Source organism: Rhinatrema bivittatum, chromosome 9 (assembly GCF_901001135.1).
Source record: "Rhinatrema bivittatum chromosome 9, aRhiBiv1.1, whole genome shotgun sequence".
In the NCBI taxonomy this organism is placed as follows: Eukaryota; Metazoa; Chordata; class Amphibia; order Gymnophiona; family Rhinatrematidae; genus Rhinatrema; species Rhinatrema bivittatum.
The window spans coordinates 57,196,762-57,221,553 of record NC_042623.1 but is presented as its reverse complement, the minus strand read 5'-3'; the positions used below and the strand labels follow the sequence as shown (position 1 = coordinate 57,221,553).

Below are 24,792 nucleotides of genomic sequence, written 5' to 3'. Positions count from 1 at the left end.
TTGAACCCCAGCAGGGGAAGATGGAGGAGGTGCAAGGCTGTCCTCCTCCTGTTTGAAAATAATAGGAGATAATAGGAGTCGGTGAGAGAGGGGGTACAGAGGAAGTGAACTGGGAGTGAAGGAAAAGAATAGGGATGGCTGAGGAGTGAATGAACTGGGGAAAGTGAGAGGTTCTTGAGGTGGGGAGGGAGTGAACAAGAGTGAGGGGTTTGTGGAGGGCAACCCAGGGTAAGTGAGGGGTTTTAGAGAGGAATGAATCGGAGTAAGTGAAGGGTTTGGGGGGGAGGGGGTGCAATGAACCAGGTGAGTGAGGAGTTTGTGTGGAGGGAAGGAGTGAAGCAAGGTTAAGGGAGTGGTTTGTGGGAAGGGAGTGAACCAGGGTGAGTGGGGTGGAGGGGGAACTAAGGTGAGTGAGGAGTTCGTAGGTGGGGGGGGGGAGAAAAGAAAGAGGGAAAGTTAGGGAATCTAAGCTGCTTTGGAAGGGGGTTTAAAGGAAAGAAGGGAGGGGGATAGGGTGTGATGGGAGGTCTGTGGCTTGCTTCCTTACCCCCATCCCTGTTCTTCCCTCTTCTTCATCCCAGTCTTCCCTCCTCTTCCACTCCAAACTCTATATTCCCTTGCTTTTCACCTCTTCATCCCTGATCCTCCTTCCTTCTGTCCTCTCCTCCTATTCCGTATCCTCTCCTTCCTCCCTGCCTCTCTGTCCTCCTCTATCCTTTATCTCTCTACTCCTCCCAAGATTCCTTCTTCATTTCCCTCCTCTTCCCGGTCTTTCCATTCTCAGACCCCATTCCCCTTCCTCCCTTCCTTCCCCTCCTTCCTCCCCAGCCCCAATCACTGAGATCCCTTTTCCTCTAATAAAGAAACCAATAAATTAACTGGACACAGAAATGTCAGAATAGGACTTTATTTGTGTAAAGTCAAAACAATTGCATTATTTAAATTGCAAATAGATGCAAAATTATGCAAGTGTGCCGCAGAATTGCCTGCTGAAACTTTGAAAAAAAATGCGCTGCAGGAAACTGGGAACTCTGGCTGTAGGGTCTGCCCCGTCCAAATGCCCCCTGCTTCTCTTCTCTTTATTTAGATTTTGACAGTGAATGTGGCGGGCTTTCCCAGGCATCCTATGGGCATCATCCAGCGTTCGGACGTGGAGAAGTTCCTTTCCCAGAAAAGCAGATTCCCGAAGAACTACATGTCCCAGTATTTCAAGCTGCTGGAAAAGTTCCAGATTGCTCTGCCCTCCGAGAAGGACAATCTCCTCATCCCAAGCAGGTACCGTAAGGCAGGCACAGATGTTCCGAGCACGTATTCAGCTCCAGCGGACCTAGGGCTGCACGGGGCCAGAAACAGTAGCAAAGCTTGCTGTCCGTAAAGAAGCTCTGGGGTTGTTTTGTATGTTTTCAGATGTTAGTAGGGTGCCTTGAAAAACAGAGCATTTCTTAAGAATACTTTTTTTTTTCAGGAGAATTATTTCTGCACCGCTTACGCTGGAGGTGGAATAAAATCTAGAACAGGGCTTCCCAAACCTGCCACAGCCACTAGGATAACCACAAAGAAATTCACATACATTAGAGACCCAGCATATGCAGATTTATCTCATGTGAATTCGTGATGGGTGTCAATAGGACAGGTTTGGGATGCCCTGATTTAGAATGTGATACAGGTTTGAATTTTATTTCCTTATCATTTATGAATAGCTCGGCTGCTTCAGAGGAACACTTTGTCTCAGGTATAGCATTCGTAAATCTAACAAAGCATTTATAATCGCAACATACCAGTGTAGGCAGGGTCCGACCACAGTTAGGGTCACAAAATCTGGCCCTTACAGCCAGGGCCGGCGGAAGCACTAGGCAAACTAGGCGGTTGCCTAGGGCGCCAGCTTCCCGGGGGCGGCACTGCCCCGGTAAAATTAAGAGAGCCGCGCTCAGCCGCTGCCCCGGTAAAATGAAAAGAGCTGCATTAAGCCACCGCCCCCCCGATAAAAATAAAAGAGCCGCTGCTGGCAGCCCACCCCAAAAGACCCATCTGACCTCCCCCAGCGGTTCGCGTGCTCCCGGTCTCTCCCGCTGCTCTTCCTTCCCTGCTGCCGTTGCCGCTGGGCTATCAGCACGTTCAAGCCCAGCGGGAACGGCAGCAGTGCAAAAAAAAAAGCTGTGGCATCCGCGGCTGCCCTTTTCTTCCTCCCGCCCCCCCCCTGACCCGGAACAGGAAGTGATGCGCGGGAAGGAGAAAGAGCGGTGCCACATGAAAAAAATAGCGGCGACAGCAGCATCGGCCCCCGAGCAATTGAAGCAGCCGGTAATCGGGAAAGGAGTCAGCAGCACGAGCCTCCCGCGGCCGATGGGATTCTTCCTTTTTGGCCTGCGGGGGCTGGAGGAGGAGGCTGCTGCAGCTACCATTTGTGCTGGGGGGGAGAGGAAGTGAGTGAGAGAAAGAGAGAGAAGCAGCCAGACAGCCTGTGTGTGATTGAGAGCCTGTGTGTAAGTGAGAGAATGTATTTGATCGAGAGCATGTGTGTGATTGAGAGAAACTGGTCAGAGAGCTGATGTGTGTGTATATGTGAGAGACAATGAAAGTGACTGCTCAAGGAGATGACTGATGTGTGAGAGTGTGAGACAGTCAGGGATGTGACAGATGTGTGTGTGTGTGTGTGTGTGTGTGTGAAAGAGAGAAAAAGCATGGAAGTGAGAACTCTGGGTATGTGAGAAAGCATGGGAGTAAGAAGCCTGGTGTTGTGGGGGTGTATGTGAAAGAAAGCATTGGAGTGAGAAGCCTGATTATGTGAGAGAGAGCATGGGAGTGGGAAGCCTGTGTGTGTGTGCATGTATGAGAGAGAGACTGGTTGGTAAGGTGACGGTGTGACTGGTGTGTATGTGAATGTGAGAGAGAGAGAGAATGTGATTCAGGGAATGAGAAGCCTGTGTACCTGGAGAGCAAGCATGGAAATGAGAGAGAGACTGGTGTATGTGTGTGTGTGTGTAACAGAGAAAGTGATTATGGGAATGAGAAGTCTGTGCATGTGAAGAGAGTGAGCATGGGAGTGAGAACCTGGGTGTGTGTGAGACACAGCATGGGAGGGAGAAGCCTGTATATGTAAGACAGAACAGGTGACTGGTGTATGTGTGTGGTGTGTGTGTGTAACAGAGAGAAAGTGATTATGGGAATGAGAAGTCTGTGCATGTGAAGAGAGTGAGCATGGGAGTGAGAAAGCTGGGAGTGTGTGAGATACAGCATGGGAGTGAGAAGCCTGTATATCTGAAAGAGAACATGGGAGTGGGAAGCCTGTGTGTGTGTGTGTATGCATGAGAGAGATCAGGTGACTGGTGTGTGTGTTTGTGTATGTGTGTGAGAGAAAGAAAGTGATTATGGGAATGAGAAGCCTGTGCATGTGGAGAGAACAAGCATGAGAGTGAGAGACTGGTGAGTGTGTGTGAGAGAGAAAGTGATTATGAGAGTGAGAAGCCCATATATGTAAGTGGAACACGGGAGTGGGAAGCCTGTGTGTGTATGGCATGAGAGAAACTGTTCAGGAAGGTGACTGGTGTGTTTGTCAAAGACTGTTTGGGAGATGATTGGTGTGTGAGAGACAGAAACTGGTCATGGGGGCATGACTGATATGGTGTGTGTGTGAGAGACATGGGCCCTAAGGAAGAGGACCATGAGTATAGAGCTTAGCTACTACTGCTGCTTCTGGTGTGTACTACAGCCTGCATGGAAGAGGAGTAAGAGAGCTGCTGGAGGGGGTAAGTAAAGATGGCTTTTTAAGTTTATTTTTCTTGATTGACTGCCATTTTAATTATTTAATATTATGTGATGTGTCTGCTTTTTTTGTTTGAGCAACAAGTATAGCTTTGGTTTATGTTTATTTTATTTATTTTTATTTATTTATTTATAAAAGTTTCTATACCGTTGATAAGACAAATCATCTCAATGGTTTACATGGCATAAAAATGTCAAATAAGTGTTCTGTTATAAATACAGACTTCGTTATTTTCATTAATGCACAATGTAAGTTAATTGTGTGTGGAGGCGGGGGGGGGGGGGGGCGGCATAGCTGACGTTTCGCCTAGGGCGCCTAATACCCTTGCACTGGCCCTGCTTACAGCAGAATTGGCCAATCCTGGCCAAATTGCTCTGGGAGACTGGGAACCCTTTCAAAAGCATTGGTGGCAGTGGATGGCACTTTTTTTCTCCTTCCTGCCCGCCCTCCCTGGAAGAAAAACCTTGGTGGCAGTGGATGGCGTAACCTACCCTCCCCCGTCCCATCCGTATTCCCTCACTCACAGACTCCTATTATCTCCTATTATTTTTAAACAGGAGGAGGAAGACAGCCTTGCACCTCCAACCTCCTTCCCTTCTGGGGTCTGAATGCCCCAGCAGGGAAGAGAAAATAATAAATTGTTTTTGGTTTTAACATTTTATTGAGTTTGCCATAATAATAATAAAAAAAAACCATAACCATCACAGAAATAATACATAAATACATAGTTAATACTCTGTAAAGCAGTGATTCTCAACCTTTTTCCCATCGTGACACACCTGACGGACAACGCTCACACACTGCTCATTATAATCCACGGCAGAACTTAAAAAAAATTGCCCTGTATTACTTTTATTGTTAAGAAAAGGCACTCTTACTGAACAGAAATTACATAAATGGTAAATCTTCCATACCAGAAAAGCACCAACTTCCAGCATTAAACAGTAACCACCTTACCTAAGAAAAAACAATACTGAAAATATTACACCAGGCCTTAAAACCCCATTCCCTGTACATACCCGGATCAGTACAGATTCCTGGGTTTATTCATCCCTTCCAGCAGATGGAGTCAGAGAGAGCTTCATTGACACTGCTTGAATAAGCCCTGTTCCCACCTGCAGTACCTCAGATGGTGCATAAACCTGTAGTCTTCAGTTACTTTTCTTTATTTTTTTAGGGTGAGCCTTCCTCCCAGGGCTTCTCGGAAAAGTAAAATGTCATGGGATAGGTGACGATGTCCTTTCGTGGATTGCAAACTGGCTAAAAGTCAGGAAAGACAGGAAACAGAGAGTAGGATTAAATGGACAATTTTCTCAGTGGAAGGGAGTGGGCAGTGGAGTGCTACAGAGATCTGTATTGGGACCCTTACTTTTCAATATATTTATAAATGATCTGGAAAGAAATACGACGAGTGAGATAATCAAATTTGCAGATGAAGCAAAATTGTTCAGAGTAATTAAATCACAAGCAGATTGTATAAATTGCAGGAAGACCTTGTGAGACTGGAAAACTGGGCATCAAAATGGCAGATGAAATTTAATGTGGATAAGTGCAAGGTGATGTATATAGGGAAAAATAACCCGTCTGGACTGATCCATGGTACTACAGGAACGAAAATTAGCAGGTAAGGAATCATGTTCTTTTCTTTTTCCTGTATGTACCAGGATCAGTCCAGACGGTGGGATGTACCAAAGCTTCCCTAAATCGGGTGGGCTCCTGAAAGCCCTGCTCAAATGACCCTGTCACCAAAGTACCCAGAGGTAGACGACGGAAGGTGCAGATGATAATGTCGTGCAAAGGTGGGCAGAGACTTCCAAGTCGCCGCCCTGCAAATCTCTTGAGAAGAAACAGACTGGGATTCCGCCCAGGATGCTGCCTGAGAATGGAGTGATTGACACCCAACGGAGGAGTCCGACCCGTTCCAATGTACGCCACCACTATGGCTTCCTTGAGCAATCTAGCGATCATTGTCTTTGAGGCCTGAGATCCCTTCCTTGGTCCCTACCAAAGAACAAACAAATGGTCCGAGACCCTGAAGTCGTTGGTGACTTCCAAGTAGCAGATCAAGCTGCGCTTGACATCCAGGTGATGGAGAGATCTTGACTCATCGGCTGTGAAAGACGGAAGCTCCACCGTCTGATTCACATGAAAAGTCGAGATGACCTTGGGGAGAAAGGAAGGCACTGTACGTAAGGAGACCCCGGCGTCCGTAAAGCGGAGGTAGGGCTCCCTGCATGAGAGCGCTTGGAGTTCCGAGATGTGGCGTGCGGAGCAAATGTCCACCAGGAAGACTGTCTTTAGGGTGAGATCCTTGATGGTGGCATTATGTAGGGTCTCGAAGGGAGGACCTGCCAGAATCTTAATCACCAGGTTAAGACTCCAAGAAGGACATGGATCCTGAACCGGAGGCCGTAGATGCTTCACCCCTTTGAGGAAGTGGGCGATATCCGGATGAGACAAAAGAGAGGGCTGTTCGGTTGACTGAATGAGCGAGTCCAGCATGGAAACTTGTACTCGCAGGGAGTTGTAGGTGAGTCCTTTCTCCAGGCCATCCTGTAGGAACGCAAGGATCTGAGGAATCGAGACCCTTCTGATATGAGTGCCATGGGCGGTGCACCAAGACTCAAAGACCTTCCAGACCCTCACGTAGGCGACCAAAGTCAAGGTCTTCCGAGCCTTGAGGAGGGTCGAGACTACTGCGTCAGGGTGTCCTTTGCGCTGAAGCTGGTGCCTTTCAAAAGCCAGGCCGCAAGACAGAAGCATTCTGCCTGATCGAAAAATACTGGCACTTGATGGAGCAGGTGAGGAAGATGGCCCAGACATAGCGGGCCGTCCACTGCGAGGTTGAGTAAGTCCGCAAACCAAGAATGCTGTGTGTCCATTCCGGGGCCACCAGTATGATGGGACCATGATGTAGTTCTATTCTCCATAGTACCTTGCCCACTAGAGGCCGAGGAAGAAAGACGTATAGGAGAAGATGACCCGGCTAAGGGAGAACCAGAGCGTCTACGCCTTCTGCGCCGTGTTTCTGCCTGCGGCTGAAAAATTATGATGCCTTGGTGTTGTGAAACATTGCCATAAGATCCAGGCGGGGTGTCCCCCAGCGACGAATGAGGAGTTGCATCACCTCATCGGAGAGGGACCACTCTCTGGGATCCAGTCTCTGTTGACTCAAGTAGTCCGCCTGAATGTTGTCTACGCCTGTGATGTGGGAGGCTGCAAGGCGTGTGAGGTGTCTCTCTGCCCACGACATCAGGTGGGCTGTTTCAAGAGACACTTGTCGGCGCCTCGTACCGCCCTGGCGTTTGATGTAAGCTACTGTGGTTACGTTGTCCGACAGGATCCGTACCACTCGGTTCCGCACAAGAGGTAGGAAGTGTATGAGCGCCAGATGTACTGCTCTTGTTTCCAGATGAATTATCGGCCAGGCTGCTTGTGCCTTCATCCACTGCCCCTGTGCTGAGCTCCGTTGGCACAATGCCCCCCAACCGGTCAGGCTGGCGTCAGTGGTGATCACCATCCAATCCAGAATCTCGAGCGGAATGCCCTATGCAAGATGCAGTGGATCCAACCACCAACTCAAGCTGGTTTTGGCAAGCTGAGGGAGAGGAAGGACGAGCTGGTAGTCCTGCGAGACTGGTTTCCAGTGAGAGAGCAATGCCCCTTATAAGGGACGCAGATGCGCAAAAGCCCATGGTATGAGATCGATAGTGGAAGCCATGGATCCCAAGATCTGTAGGTAATCCCAAGATGTGGGCGCAGGAAGCGCAGCGAAATGCTGAATCTGCTCCCGAAGGGCTTGCGCTTTGTCCGGTCATAGGAAGACCTTGCCCTGAACTGTGTCGAAGCATGCTCCCAAGAAATCCAAGTACTGCGAAGGAATGAGACTGCGCTTGGTGAAGTTCACAACCCAGCCAAGTGACTGGAGGAGTTGGACGACCCGGGTGACCGCCGCCTGCCCCTGGGAGAAAGACTTCGCTCGAATGAGCCAGTCGTCCAGGTAGGAATGAACTAGGATCTTCTCCACGAAGTAGATTGAATAATGACCCAAGCCCACCTCTCCGAAGGGGACGGGAGAGATGGCCCCGAGGTCCAGGAGTCTGTCCAGGGTCTGTTGCACAACCAGTTGCTTGTGACGTGGTCCGCAAGGCGAGAAGAGGAACCTGTCCCTTGGAATGCGAGCAAACTCCAAGGCGTAGCCGCTCCTTAAGATGTCTAGGACCCACTGGTCCGCAGTGATGTGGACCCACTCCTCGTAAAAGAGAGATATTCGTCCTCCGATCCAAGGAGTCGAGGAGTGGGTGAGTCTGGCATCATCGAGGCGGTCTGCGGCTGCGAAAGGAACGGGGCCACGACTGAGATCTGGAAGAAGATGTTTGGGGCACCGGCTGTCTGGAACCGCGTCTGCGTCCCTTATAAGGGGCATTGCTCTCTTGCTGGAAACCGATCTCGCAGGACTACCAAAGACTTGATGATCTGGTCGAGATCGTGACCGAAGAGAAACTTGCCCTTAAAAGGAAGACATCCCAGGCTGGACTTGGAAGAGGAATCTGCCGACCAGTTGCAAAGCCAGAGGAGGTGCCTCGCCAAGACCGCAGAGACCGCAGAGACCACGGATCTTGCCAGGATGCGGAGCAGGTCATACAGAGCATCCGCCCCGTAGGCTATGACGGCCTCTAGGTGGTCCACCTGGTTTGCTTACTCCGTCGGCAGGTCCTGAGAAGTGAGGAGCTGCTGAACCCAACTGAGTCCTTCCCTCTGCGCTAGTGAACTACAAATGGCAGTGCGGACTCCCAAGGCCGAAACATCAAAGACTCTCTTGAGGTAGACTTCCAGCTTCTTATCTTCAAGGTCCCGCAGGGCCGTGCCACCAGTAACCAGTATTGTTGTCCTTTTGGTAACCGCTGAGACTGCTGAGTCCACCTTTGGAACCTTGAGAAGCTCCAGGAAATCCTCGGGGAGCGGATAAAGCTTTTCTATTGCCCGGCCGACCTTGAGAGAGGCTTTGGGAGTATCCCATTCCCTGGCAAGTAGCTGGAGGAAGGTGGAATGGGTGGGAAAGGCCCGGGACAATGGGCGAAGGCCAGCTAGGACTGGGTCCCCCTTCTTGCTGGATGAGGCAACGAACAGAGCGGAGGGTCCTGGAGGATCGAGGGGGGGGGGGGCTCGGGGTCCAGCTCCTGCAGGATATGAGGAATTAGAGCGTCAAGCTCTTCTCTCTGAAAGATGCAGAGAACCCGTGGGTCATCTCCTTCCAGTTGCGCTGCCAGGAGAGGATCATCCAGAAGTGGCTACGGTGGATCCCCCCCCCCCCCTGGATCTGGGACAGGGCCCGCCCTTCCCGCCGGAGGGAGGGCAAAGTGTACCCTGGGCGCCCCTTGGGAGGTCACTGATGCCCCCCCCTCTGTTGTGTCCTGGGCCCCTGGAGGAGGCTCCGATAATCGGGGGGCCTTGGCTGGCAGTGGCCCTAGTGCTGGAGCCCTGGGATGTTCCAGTCATTGTAAATAGGCATTGTGCATAAGCACAATGAACTCCACCGAAAAAGCTGGGCGGCCTGGGGGGGCAGTAGTGGAGGGTCCCGGGGGGGACTAGTGCAAGAACCGGAGTCAAAATCAGTGGAGACACATCTAAGAAATCCTCCTCTTCACCCTCTGATGGCTGCTGCATGCTCTCCTCTGTGTCCAAGATGGCTGCCGTTCCCGCTGAAAGCGGAGACGGGGCCGGCCCCTGCTGCCTGAGGCTCGCTGAAGCGTGGGAAGAAAATTTATCCTGCGGCCTGGTTGTGCCCTCCTCACCAGGGAGGCACCTAGAACATAGACACTCGCGGGACAACCGTAACCCCGGTTCGCTGCACACCAAGCAGCGGGATAGCTGCGGCATGCTCGGAGGCGAATGGGGGAGAGGAGGGGTGAGCCGCTACGGGGCTGGCAGAGAAAACGTGCCACGGGGAGTGGGAAGATACCTCCACTACACCACTGCCCCCAATGATCGGCAGCAGAGGAATGTGACCTCTCTGCTGCAGCGGCCCCAGGGAATACGCGTCTCGGGGCCGCGGGGCAGGATGCGGCGAGGGGGGGGGGGAGGCTGGCACCACCAGCATCCACCTCCCTGAAAAACAGTGTGAAACCAGAACCTGTGAAAAATTAAGAAATGGACAGGGAAATCAAAAGGACCACTTACCCCTCGGAGGGAGGAATGGGGGAGGGAGGGGTGACTGAACAGCACTACCTGCAAGCCACAGAAAACTCCAACCAGAGGATCTAAAAACAACTTGATCCAACCTTAAAGAGACAAAACAAAGAAATAGAAGCGGGGAGGAAATATCCTCCAGACAGGGAAGCACCAGGTTCCCCTACTCCAATCTGCTGGAGTCAGAAAGATACAGAGGTCTTACAGAGGGTGCACTAGTTAATATGGCAGCACCCTCCAAAGCCTTGTCTGACTCCATCTGCTGGACGGGGGACATAACCCACCGTCTGGACTGATCCTGGTACGTACAGGGAACATATAATATAAAACATTACAGCAAAGAAGCAAAGCTTAGTGATACCATCTCACAGAAAAGAAAAGAAGGTTATGCAAAACTAATGATCCTAAGAAGACTAAAACCTCTATTAACGATTAACAATTTTCGCACAGTTCTACAAGCAATGATATTCACTAGCACAGACTATTGTAACTCCCTGCTTTTAGGACTACCTCAATCTACAATTCGGCCTCTGCAAATATTGCAAAATTCCGCTGCCAGAGTTTTGACAGGCAAAAAAAAGAGTGACCATATTACAGGAACACTTGCTAAACTCCACTGGCTTCCAATTGACAAAGAATACAATATAAAGCACTTTGTTTAATCCATAAACTAATCCACGATGAAAAAGCCGACTGGCTTAACACGGCACTGCGTGTGCATGTACCACAAAGAAACCTGAGATCTGCAAATAAAGCTCTACTAACTGTCCCCTCTGTCAAATCAGCACATCTCACGCAAGTAAGGGAAAGAGCACTGTCACTGGCTGGTCCTGTACTCTGGAATACCATGCCACTCGAAATAAGACTAGAGACAAATCTGAAATTATTCAAAACTAATCTGAAAACCTGGCTTTTTAAACAAGCATTTTATAAAGATAAAGAAAAAGAGAAAATAGTTGAGAGATAAGGATGCACCAAGCTAGAAGTTTTTAGTGACCTACATAAGCATATTAATGTTAAAATCAAACTGCTTAATTTGTTCCTAACAATCAGGTTTAACTTACACACCTAGTTTATTATGTTAAATTGTTACCGTAGTATGATGGCACACGAGTAATTTGTAATCTATACCACCCACATTTCTCTTTATCGTGCCCTTCTGTAAACTGTTGTGATGGTATTTAACTTAACGAAGGTATGGAAAAATGTTTAAATAAATAAATAAATAAATACCCCTTTAGGGCCGATTTGGGAATTCAGGATTCTAAGTGATACCTCACTTCCCTATCCCTTGGATCCAAAGGATATTCCATGTCCTTACTCAGCAAAATGAAAAAAGGGAGATCGATTCATTTATTTTATTTAAAAAATGTATAACCCGCACTCCTACAAATGTGTTCGAGTTGGATCACAGTAAAACATACAGAAATCCAAAAATAACAAAATTATTACAATAGTAAAATTAAGACCAGCATTATTCCAATAAACATAAAGTCCTGCACTTCATTTGGAGTTACTGGACAGTCACTGGAAACAGTTTACCTAAAGGCTTGAGTAAAGAGAGAATTCTTTAGAGCCTTTTTAAAGGTTTTTATACATGGCAATGTTTGCAATTCCTTGGGCAAAGTGTTACCGATGTTCGGGCCAGCTACTGAAAAGGCTTTTGCTCTCTAATTGCCCAAAGATGCATGAACTTTCTAGATGGAACATCTAAAAGATCCCAACTCTGCTCTAGTGGCTCCCTCAAATCCCATGTTAGACTTTCCCTTTCCATCAGTGATTTAACTTGTGGCAAATGTAAGAGTTTCCCCGACTCCCTACCCCAGCCAGACCCCTCCTAAATGGCACTGGTTGCCGGGGCTACCTTACAAGTATACTACTGTAGGCAGCGCCATGCGTTACTACTGGTGTTGCTGTCAACGCATGATGTCGCCAAGAGCGGTATGCAGTCGGAGACACTTAGGGCGTGATGAGGGAAGCAGGAGGGGGAACGCTCACATTTGCTACACGTTGAATTGCCGGGTGGTTGCTGGCCCCCTATGTTTTAAAAACTTTCCTTAGTGGGAGGGAGAGCTGCCCCAGCTTGTACCGGCAGTATTCAGAAGTCACTACTTACCTGGATAATTCCAAGGTTATCCGGATAAATGCCTTTGAACATCGACCTCCTGTTTCCACACTGCTGACCAAGAGGACCTTTGATGGAGGATTTTATACTGGTAAACCCACTTGTATCTGCATAAAACTGGCCTTTGAAAATTGTCCCCCTCTGTGTGGGTAAACATGCATGCTGTTTCGTAAAGCGCTTACTTTTGTCCACAGAAAGTAGACAGGGTCCGGTTGGGGTGATGGACAGCGGGCACCGTGATTTCATTTTTAAATTGCTGCATGTGCTTTATCCCTTCTGCAAAGCTAAGTTTTGCAACCTCTGTGCGTGCGTCAGCAGATTTTCACCAAGAAATTACCCGGGGGGGGGGGGGGGGCGTTTCCCTTACAAAATGAGTAAGCCCAGTCAGCCCAAGGAATCCAAACATCACTCCCCTCAATAAAGGTCTTCAAATTCTTTGCCTCAAAACCCTTCAAATACTTGAAGCAAAATTATCACTAGCTCAGCAAAGGCCTTGTGGGGATAATGCACTGGGGCAAGATCAGTGGAATATGCATCAGCTTTCAAAGCAAAAGTGTGTACATGCTCTTGTGTCGAAGCTTGCTGCAGTTGTAAAGGAGCCATGGACATCTGTCCCTGTGATTTTTGCATTATCCTTCCCCCCAACCTAAACGCTCCTCCCCTCCCCCCCCCCCCTTGAACCCCCATCTCTCAGTATGGCTAAATGAACACACAGTGTAGAGCTATATTCATGCTTTTATAAATGCATGCATATAATTAAAAAAATGGTCTTAAGAAATTAAGAACATGCCATACTGGGTCAGACCAAGGGTCCATCAAGCCTAGCATCCTGTTTTCAACAGTGGCCAATCCAGGCCATAAGTACCTGGCAAGTACCCAAAAACTAAGTCTATTCCATGCTACCATTGCTAGTAATAGCAGTGGCTGTTTTCTAAGTCAACTTAATTAATAACAAGTAATGAACTTATCCAATCCTTTTTCAAACACAGCTATATTAACTGCACTAACCACATCCTCTGGCAACAAATTCCAGAGTTTAATTGTGCGTTGAGTGAAAAAAAACTTTCTCCAATTAGTTTTAAATGTGCCACATGCTAACTTCATGGAGTGCCCCCTAGTCTTTCTATTATCCGAAAGAGTAAATAACCGATTCACATCTAACCGTTCTAGACCTCTCATGATTTTAAACACCTCTATCATATCCCCCCTCAGCCGTCTCTTCTGCAAGCTGAAAAGTCCTAACCTTGTTAGTCTTTCCTCATAGGGGAGCTGTTCCAGTCCCCTTATCATTTTGGTCGCCTTTCTCTGGACCTTCTCCATCGCAATTATATCTTTTTTGAGATGCGGCGACCAGAATTGTACACAGTATTCAAGGTGGGGTCTCACCATGGAGCGATACAGAGGCATTATGACATTTTCCATTTTATTCACCATTCCCTTCCTAATAATTCCCAACATTCTGTTTGCTTTTTAGACTGCCGCAGCACACTGAACTGACGATTTCAATGTGACGCCTAGATCTCTTTCTTGGGTGATAGCACCTAATATGGAACCTAACTTTGTGTAACTATAGCATGGGTTATTTTTCCCTATATGCATCACCTTGCACTTGTCCACATTAAATTTCATCTGCCATTTTGATGCCCAATTCTCCAGTCTCACAAGCTCTTCCTGCAATTTATCACAATCTGCTTGTGATTTAACTACTCTGAACAATTTTGTATCATCTGCAAATTTGATTACCTCACTCGTTGTATTTCTTTCCAGAACATTTATAAATATATTGAAAAGTAAGGGTCCCAATACAGATCCCTGGGGCACTCCACTGTCCACTTCCTTCCACTGAGAAAACTGTCCATTTAATCCTACTCTCTGTTTCCTGTCTTTTAGCCAGTTTGCAATCCACGAAAGGACATCGCCACCTATCCCATGACTTTTTACTTTTCCTAGAAGCCTTTCATGAGGAACTTTATCAAAAGCCTTTTGAAAATCTTTATCAAAAGCCTTCTGAAAATCTTCCTCACAGCCTAGAGATCAGACCTTTTTAATTTAATAATATACTTTTTTAAAATCACATTCACAAAGTAGGACAATAAAAGATCATCATTTGAGGTAAACTGTACTTGAATGTTTCTTTTTTAACTGCTTTGACCAAATAGTGAAAGAAGAGAGTGAGGCGAGGACCTGCGGGGATGGTACAGGCTGTGTAAATGCTGCAGATTATGGACGGCAGTCTGCCATAGGCACCCCCTTCTCTCTGGCAGGCACTGCTTATAGATTGTCAACAAATTCATGCAGAAATGTTCAGCTTATTAGTGATTTGCACGACAGGCTACATTTTCAATGATTCCTAACTGCCAAATTACATGCGTGACTTTCAACCTGCACAAACTCGTCTGATCGTAAACACTGTGCATCTGGACACATTGAGGTCCATATTCCGGCTATCTTTGGGGATATATTCATTGGTGAAACCTGCACTATTAAGTATAACTTTAAGTCAGCTCTTTGGCCTGACCAGACTTCACCGGCTAAGCCATCTGGCTAACTCAGAAGATTGGAGTTAGCCGGTTAATTTAGCCGGCTAACCCAACTCCTCCCGGTTTTGCCCTTGGAATGCCCTAACTTGGCCGGATAAATTATTTCCATCTAACTTACTAGGTGGCTAGAATTTAGCTGCTTATTTGCCCAAATATTCAATTAACTGGCTAACTTCTGAGTTAACCGGCTAAATGCTTTTGAATATGGACCTCGTTGTTTGAATATTGTCTTGTTATGTGGATGAAAGTACACGTAAGCGATGTAGCACAAATGGACTAATGTACACGTACATAGATTTGTAGCATGGCCAGTGTGCTGCAAGAGAAGATGGTGTTACCGATTTGAATGTCTGTGAAATTTTGCTGAGCGTGACACCTGTGTGACAGGGAGCCCATGAAAAGGATCTCTGGAATAAGGTTGGCTCAGTCTCTTTGGCTAGTGACAAAGTCTGGAACTATTCTGAACGACGAACCAACATCTTACCCTCTCCAGCAAGAATGACTACAGCAAGGGGACTGGGTGCTGAAAATAGAACTGAAGGGTAATGGGGTGAACTCCCATAACACAGCAGAGAGGAAGAAGAAGCAAAAAATACAGAATCAAAATGTTAGCTGGGAAGTCTGTGTTGCAATATGGAAAAAATGCCCTTGTGCTCATGTAGAGAGCCGCCTGCAAGGCGCCGTTTCCTCCTTATAAGATTATGGCTGTGAGACACATCAGTTGGTATTATGTAAGTGATTTCTGTAGACCTGGCCTGATTTCCAACAAGCAGCAGGATGTGTCAGGCTTATATCATTCAAGGTACTTTGCCAATATTATCTTAATAGTGGAGCTGAGAGCGTCTTCATGGCCAAAGTTTTGCTGAAGGATATCCTGAATGTGCAATTTGAAAATGATTCTCATCATGCTGTATAGGGGCTCTTTCTAGGCCTCACTTCGGTATGGGGTGCAGGTCTGGACCACAGAAGGATGGCTTCAGGAAGGATATTGAAGAACTAGAAAAGGGCAACAAAATATATCAAAAGGTTGCCATTGCATTTACAAATACATGGGGTGGGTAATTTTCAAACAAAGGAAAATCTGTTGAGTATTTTTTACCTGCAGACTTTCCACTAATCTTTGAAAACAATAGTACATGTATTCTTTGGTTTTAAAAATGAGCCGTGACAATGCGCACCAGCTTGCTGGCACAGAGTTGCAACTGCTATTAGGCAAAGCATAACTTGTGCGAATTAATTTAAATACATGCTTTTGAAAATCAAAAGTGCATATGTAAACAAACTCCCCCCCCCTTACCCAAACACCTCTCTCTTTTTTGTGCACATAAAAGTATGTGCAAACTTGAATTTCATGCATACATTTTTGTGTGGAAAGACTGGCAAATTTTCTAATGAGCTGTCAACGTGCACAAAACAGAGTTTATATGCGCATAGAGGGTGTCAAAAATCAGGCCCTTAGCGAATCATTTTCTAACATTGCCGATAAGTTAACCTGAAAATACGTGCATAGCGACATCAATTTTCATAGCTTCTGTGCACAAGTCCGCTTTGGAAATTAGTCAGGGATAACTGTTTGCCTGCAATTTACACCAGCTGTTTGGCTAGTTTTGCCAAGAGAATTTACATCCCTACATTTAAAAATAAAAAATGACGTGCAAGTCCCAACCCTGCCCACACTCCACCCCGGAACACCTCTCACTTCTGCGCTTAAACAACCCAACTTTCAAAACTGTCCACTGTACACACATATAAGTGGTGGGGTGGAGATTTTTGCTAACGTTTTATAAACTGTGTGGCAAGAACGGCACTGTTGATAAAAATAGTATGTATTTCTGCCCTGTACATATGCCAGTTTGTTTGTAATGCAGGAACATCCAAACTTTCTCTAGCCATTTAAAAAAAAAAAAAAATGATGCACCTATATTTTACATGCGTAATAATTCTAACAATTTGTGTGTAATAACCCAGAATTAAACACAGAAGTAGATATTTTATAAAGCGTGCGCTTCTGAAAATACCTGCGTGCATACCAGGAATTGTCAGTTTGCCAATACCTCAACCAGTTCTTCCAGTCCAGTTCACCTAGACCCTCCAGCACTTCATCCTGAACTCCCACCGGTTCACCCAGACCTCCCATCCAAAGACTGCTGACAAAAGAGAACTCCGATTTCAATTGCACAAATCGTTTAGCAGGCATAAAGGCATTTGGATGAGATCGGTACCGTATGTGCACGTATATCACTTACAAAATAGCAACTTGTGCACGTATTTCTGAACCCCGCCCTGGAACGTCTTTAAGCCGCACCTTTTTTAACCCTGTAAGGAAGATACTGCAAGTACAGGCGTCCTCTCGAGGTTTATAAAATAGCCTATACGTGCGCACATGCTACTTACACATGTATGTGCTAATTTTACCCATGCAATCCAACGTAATTCTTTGAAAATTACCTCCAGACGTCTGCACATATAGTGCTCATATACGTAATTTTATGAGCGAATTGGTGGTCCAGTTTTCTAAAGGACCTTTTCTGTGGTTAAATCACTACTTTACCCGCAGAATCCCTTTGAAGATTTATCCTCTCTAAGGATGATTTTCCTTTCCAAGTGGAAATGGACTTTTTTTTTTTTTTTTTAAATTGCCCTGCATGCAGATGGATACGCACATGGGAGACAATTTTCAAAAAGATTTACATGCATAAAACTGGGTTTTACGCGCATAAATGGACTTTGGAAAATTGCTGCTTTTACGTGCATAACTCCTTTGAAAATTCACGTCATGGGGCTTGACTTGTCAAGAGGTTTGTAAATGGGCTTTTGAAAATTGCTACCATATATGCTGCTCTTGCACGTGTAACTCCTTTGAAAAATGCCTCCAGTGTTCCACTACACTGGAGGCATTCCTGGGGGGGGGGGGGGGGGTGTACTTTGGTGCACAACCTTTTGAAAATTCAAAAAGTGCATGTGTAATTTTTCTTGAGAAAACTACCGGCTTAAATTAGCAGGCGTAAATACGTCTGTCTGCTTTCCCTTGACAATGTGTGTAAAAAGTACCTGCAGACTTTGCACCACTGCGGGCAGTTATAAAATTATCCCCTAAAATGTTACAGGAAAGATCTCGCAGGGGAACCTTTCCCCTCCTTGTCAACCAACAGTAAAGGAGTAACCCTCTGTGTTTCATTATCTGTTAAGCATCTGCTGGGTGAGTTTTTTGGATCAGTGGATCCGAGACTTTTGCTTCAGAACTGAATCAGGAAGATGTCCGTGTGTGTCCATAGAGTCATTCTTCCTCTGGGTGACTAATCGTCTGTGACAGGGTTTCGTTATGCCTTGACTTGGACTGCAGCTAACAAGCTGTCAAGAGGAGCAGCTTAAATTCTGTAGGTTAATATCAAAAATTGTAGTGAGGTGCCACTGTTTGTAATGTCTTCTGTTCGTGTAACAGAACAGAAGACATTCCCACGATGTTCACCTTCCTCGGCGAACATCGTGGGAATCAGCAGCTCGGGCCTGCGTGGTCGGCACTGTAAACCCGTCGGGGTAAGGCCCTCGAGTTCAGCCTTCCCCCAACGGGCCCCCACGCCGACCATGGGGCTCTCTCTTCTCAGCCATCCGACTCCCAGGGCCTAACTTACCCGGCGACCTCCGTTGCAGCAGCCAGCCAACCACTTCCGGACACAGCGGTGACATCAGCTTCCGGCGCCTCTTCAGGGCTTTAAATCTGTGCTCCTCTTCCGGCGGCTCTCTCTTCCTCGACGAACATCGTGGGAATCGGCAGCTAAGGCCTGCGCAGTTGGCGCTGTAAGCCCGTCGGGGTAAGGCCCTCGAGTTCACCCTTCCCCCAACGGGCCCCACGCCGACCACGGGGCTCTCTCTTCTCGGCCATCTGACTCCCAGGGCCTAACTTACCCGGCGACCTCCGTTGCAGCAGCCAGCCAACCACGTCCGGACACAGCAGTGACATCAGCTTCTGGCGCCTCTTCAGGGCTTTAAAACTGTGCTACTCTTCCGGCGCCGCACGCCAGGCGTCGCGCGCCGAAGGCCTTCCCCTTTGTGCGCCCCTTTGTGCGTCCCCTTACAGATAATCGTTGAACATTTTGCATAGATCTACCTTAAATTGTGTCTGCCTCTCATCATTTGTTTTTTCTCCCCAGCAAACCCCTACAAGCCATCTTCTCTACAATGCCACCGCATTTCTGCCTCTGCTCCTCCAATTACCTAAACAGATACCCATCAAAACTATCTTTCCCCCCCTCCAGCTCCCCCAATGCTCAAAAAAGCATATCTCCCTCCACGCAAGCCCTTACCCTGTCACTCATCTCACTTCTCCTCGTTAATGCCCAATCCTTGAAACAAAAAACACACCTTCTCCATGATATCTTAACCGACTCCAAACCAGAAATCTTTGCTGTAACTGAAACTTGGTTTAAACCCTCTGACACCCCACTATTCAACCAATTGCCCATTGAAACCTATGATATTTTCTCTGTCCCCCGCAAAAAGAAAAGAGGAGGAGGTCTACTCCTGATCGCCAAGAAAGAATTCCAACTCACCCCACAAATCTGCAATATTCCCAACCAATACGAAGTAGGCCTCTTCAAATCGAAATCCCTTCAAATCTGCCTGATCTACACCCCCCCCCCCCCCCCGGGTCTGCTAGAAAAAGACCCCTCCCCTCTCATCAAATTTCTTACTATCTCACTCTCTCCCGACATTCCCATGATTCTCCTTGGCGACTTCAATCTTCATGTTGACACCATACCACAATCCCCGCCATGCGAAGTATTCATCTCATCCTTAGATGTGATGGGCTTCACACAAATCATTCACTCCCCGACCCACAAAGCCGGTCATACCCTTGACCTTATTTTCACTAACTCACTCATAAATACCATCCACTCCCCTGCATGCCTCCCTGTCCCCTGGTCTGACCACTCCATCATAAAGACAACCCTTGCTCTGCAACTCCCACCCCTCCTCCACTTGTTCTCAGCCTAAATCTTTCCATTTCCGCAAGACCTGCCCCATAGACACTCTCTCAACAGCATGCTCCAACATTCCCAATCACCTTGACCTAAAGACAGCTGACAGCGCTGTCTCCTCCTGGGCAGAGACTACCCTGAATATTGCAAACAATTTATGTCCAGTCACCCAAAAAACGATTACACAATCTAAATCAAATAAAAAACCTTGGTTCACCCACGAACTCAAAATCCAAAAAATCCATCTTAGAGCAGCTGAAAGACGTTGGTGAAAACACCCCACCCCTGCCAATAAAACCATCTTCTACCAACTTATGCACGCATATAGAAAAGCTATTTAAAAAACAAAAAAAGAATACTATGCCAAGAAAATTCACCAACTACAATTTAATCCTAAGACCCTATTCACCTTAATCTCAAATCTTACCACTTACCAAACCCAATTTGACGTTACCTCAGGGTCCCCCCCACACAGTCACGCTGCAATGAAATTGCTGTGTTCTTTAAGAATAAAGTCTCCAACATCACTGCCAAATTGCCCCAAATACCAACAATATAACCCTCCCTACCCCACACACACCTACCTTCCTCTCATCATTTGAACCTTCCTCAACTCTGGAAATAGAGAATATCTTAAAAAAGATAAGACCCTCTTCCCATCCCTCTGAAACTATTCCCACCAAACTACTACTCGCTATTCCTAAAACCATAGCTACCTCACTCTCCAAAATTGTGAACTGTTCCCTTGAACAAGGCCTGGTCCCCAACTCCCTAAAACAAGCTGTTGTCAAGCCTATCCTAAAAAAAACCTCCCTTGATCCCTCCAACCTATCCAACCTCGTCCCATTTCCAACCTCCCTTTCCTTTCCAAAGTCCTTGAGAAACTAGTAAACTCCCGCCTTTCTGACCACCTTGAACAATTCAACATCCTCCCACCAACACAATATGGTTTCCGAAAACATCTCAGTACGGAAACCCTACTCCTCTCCCTAACAAATACCCTTATCAAAGGAATGGACGCTGGCAACTCCTATCTCATTGCTATGCTGGATATTTCTGCCGCATTTGACACCGTCAATCATAACATCCTTTTCAACACTCTCATCAGCATTGGAATCTCCGGCACTGCCCTATTATGGATTAAGTCATACCTCCAAAACCGTAGTTACACAGTCCTCACTGACAACATTCAATCCTCACCTGTAAAGCTCGACTGTGGTGTCCTCCAAGGATCCTCCCTTTCCTCCACCCTATTTAACATTTATATGCTCCCTCTCACCAACCTTCTTTCCAACCTTGGTGTGACACACTTCATCTATGCAGATGATGTGCAAATCCTCATCCCTTTCACAAATTCCATTCTCACCGCACTCCAAAACTGGGACACCATTCTTGCTTCCATTAACCAGCTCCTCACTGACATGCACTTATCCCTCAACCCCCAAAAAACTGAACGCCTTCTCATCTCTTCCAAACATTCATCAACACCCATACCCTCTACCCTCTCCTCTACCACTTTCCCATTCAATACACGAAACCTGGGTGTTATACTTGATAACCAACTCAACTTCAAACCTTACATCAAATCTATCCTCAGTAGCTGCTATTACAAACTACAAACCCTTAAAAAAACTCAAACCCCTTCTATATTTCTCTGATTTCCGTACTGTACTCCAATCTATTATTTTTTCGAAAATTGATTACTGCAACTCTATCCTCCTTGGCCTTCCTGCCACCTACATCAAACCTTTACAACTCCTTCAGAATGCCACCGCACTCATCCTCACAAATGCCAATAAGAAAGACCACATCACTCCACTCTCATTGATCTCCACTGGCTTCCCTCTTCCTCTGTGTAGACTCCCTGAAACCCCAGCTGGGAGCACCATAGTGTCTTACCTGCTCCCAGCCACTTCCAGCATGGACCTGACAGCAACACTGGAAGTGTGTGTTAAGAACGTTGCCAACAGAGAGAGACTGGAAGAGGCCAATATATTACTGTGCTCCCTACAGGGTTTCAGGCACTGTGGTGGGAGGGAGGCTCTGGGGAGGGTAGAGAAGAGAGGTTGTGGGTCAGGAGGGTCTTGGGGACTTTGTCAGTAATGTCCTGGAAGGAAGTAGGGAGGTCAGCCTTGGGGCACCTTGGCTGCTTATTTTTTTAAATTTGGTAGGTTGGGTGGGTAATGGGAGGCATCGGGTGCTAGCTATCACTTATTTCAAATGTTTTTTGTGGGGTGGAAGCTGCAAGATTGAAAGCCCACAAACTTTGAAAAAAAATGTCCTTGTCACCATTTAATCAGCTATATCATTTGAATATAGCCAGTTATGGTAAAGTTATTTGGGAATATCCAAATATAAAGAAGGAGCAGAGAATGCAGTCCAATAAATACACAGATAAATCCACAAGGAGTGCTCAAGAATTATCGGTCCAAATGTAATTTCATCAAATGCAGTTATTAAAGCTTTAATGTGGCAACTCCTTATTTCAAAAACAGTGAGAGTAAATAATTCTTTCAGGGTCCCCCGACACGGACCCCGTGTTTCGCCCGAAGGCTGCGTCGGGAGGGACAAGATTATTTTACAACAACTTGAAAATAGCTGAGGAGTTCATACAGCTAATGCGGCAAGGAGAACTCCTCAGCTATTTTCAAGTTGTTGTAAAATAATCTTGTCCCTCCCGACGCAGCCTTCGGGCGAAACACGGGGTCCGTGTCGGGGACCCTGAAAGAATTATTTACTCTCACTGTTTTGGAAATAAGGAGTTGCCACATTAAAGCTTTAATAAACTGCATTTGATGAAATTACATTTGGACCGATAATTCTTGAGCACTCCTTGTGGATTGAACAAAGTTATTTGGGAACACATCTAGACACATCTAAGACATGTCTAGACTTAGCCGAATAATTTATTTGGCCAACTGTGCCGCTTAGGTTATTTGGCTAAGTCCACTCCACCCCAGAACACCTCCAAGTTATTAGGATACGTTTTATCTACATAAGTGGTCAAACATCAGCATTTATCCAATTAACCCAAACATTATCCAGATAAATCCATTTGAATGTCATCTTCCTTGTGTTTTCCATTACTGGGCAGATGATAGGACCTGGTATGTAGCCCTAGTGAGGTTTTCCACCAGTAAAGAAAAAAGATTTTGATAATACAGCTTGAAAGTGAGGACTCTTCCACACTTGCTTTGTGGATTAGCAAGGATTAGATGAAGAGAACTGTTGAATACACAGTCTGCCTCTTTTGTGGGACCAGAATTATTCAAACATAATCAATGTGACTAATCTTCACCTCTTAAAGAACCCCTGATTGTACTATCTGTCTGTTACTAAGAGGTCTAAGTTTTACTAATTTGGAGATACAGTACTGAAAAACTGTCAGTCTTATATTTCATCAGAATTATAATGAAGCAGATTGGATGATTTGGGGAATTGCCTTATACAGTTTAAGATTTTTCTCTGCAGCAGGCCCAGTTGCATTGTTAGTAGGATGAAAAATGAAACACTGGGAGGGCAACTTCCAAAAGCTGAACATTGCCCACCCTCACGGCGAGGAAAAGTCAGGACGCATTAGGAGGAGGTGTTCTCGGGGGCGAGGTTAGGTCAAGGGAGGAAAGTAAGTGCATAGATGGGATTTTCAGATCTGTGCATTTACTTTGACGTGCAAACTTCATCTGCACAGAGAGCAGGTTTGTGGTACTTTGTACCTGTAGCAGTCTTCAAAAGGAAAGTAAGCGCGTTATTGGCCCTATTAACAAATAGCGGAAAGTCAGCGGGCTAAAAATCCCTGCAGTCTCTGCATTGATGCAAGCAGTTTAAAAACTACCCCCTTGTGGAGGGGTTAATTTTCAAAAGGATTTATGTGCCTAAACCTCGGTTTGTGTAGGTAAATCGACTTTTATGAAAATTATGCAAATATCTCGATTAGGTGCGTATTTTGCCCTGCACTGGCATTAGGTGATTTGGGGGTTGGTAAGGGTGGGGTTGGGACATGGCAAATATTTACGTGCATACTTTTGATGTTTGAAAGGATGCCCATAAATATATAAGCAGAAAGTACACCTGCCCAGGAGGGGAAATCCACAATTTTTCAAAGCGGGCTTGGGCCATATTCAGGCTGCTGAAAGTTAACGTCCGGATGTTTGTTTGTTTTTTTTTAATTAACCACGTTAACTGGAGCCTGCATTCTGTATTACGTTTACAGAAGTCTGAAGCTGGCTTGGATTCAGACATGTCTGCATAGCATCTCTGATCCAGATACTGCTCTTTTGAAAATTTGGTCCCTCTAAAGACATAGAAGAGCTTTCACAAACAGATAATGCAGTGTTTTTTAGATATCAAGAGTGTCCAGTGTCAAGTCTTCAATAACTTCTATTTAGGGACGCTAATTGCAGGCAGACAAAAGTCCATTTTATTATTCCATGTTTATTGTTTGCAGTCTCAGCCCTGGGAGGCCTTTTAAAATGTTATGCAGTTCACGTTTTCTTCTCATTTTTTGTTAGCTTGATGGATTTCTTGTCCTACTTGAGCTTGATGATGAACGGAGCTCTACCAGCTCTCTGGGCAGAAGGTGGTTGCGTAACTCTCTGCTTTGGCTCTTGCAGGCTGCATTCTCCTGGGGCAGGTTGTGGATCACATAGATTCAGTCATGGAGGAGTGGTTTCCAGGCTTGCTTGAAATGGATGTGTGCGGAGAGGGCGAAACTCTGCTGAAGAAGTGGGCTCTCTATAGCTTTGAGGATGGTCAAGAGCACCAAAAAATATTACTTGATGATTTACTTAGAAAAGCTGACGAAGGTATATGGTTTTTCTTTTTTTTTTTTTTCTGTTTTAATTGCTTGCCTCATCAGTATTCAAATTTGGGGACCAGGAGTTTTGCGTATAGAGGACAAGACAAACATTTTAATGCAGCCAATGTAGTGGATGCCTTCATGCACCAGGCCAGCAGCACTTTTAACAGGTACACAAACACCAGGCCAGTCTTTAGTAATACCAAACACCAACACAACCTCTGTTTCCTTCCACTGTCAACATCAACATTCAGCCATCAAGGAAACTCCCCGATTTGTGGTAATGTGCGGTTGCTATCTATGAGGAAACCACTCTGTGATCCCCTCTTTTAATAGCTACCGGCTTTATTCTTCAAACTCTTATTTTTATTTTATTTTCCTCATTTTTTATTATTTTTTAT

General features: G+C 46.2%; 1 protein-coding gene across 1 annotated transcript in view; it reads left to right on the top strand.

Moving 5' to 3' along the window:
* The first annotated feature begins 294 nt into the window (after nt 1-294).
* The window catches only part of LOC115099554 (leucine-rich repeat serine/threonine-protein kinase 2-like), a 76,109-nt gene continuing 51,611 nt past the window's right edge, over nt 295-24,792 (top strand). Inside the window, 4 exon segments of the mRNA XM_029617289.1 lie at nt 295-303; nt 1,088-1,275; nt 12,014-12,168; nt 24,207-24,398. Of these exon segments, the coding sequence (XP_029473149.1) occupies nt 295-303; nt 1,088-1,275; nt 12,014-12,168; nt 24,207-24,398 (544 nt within the window).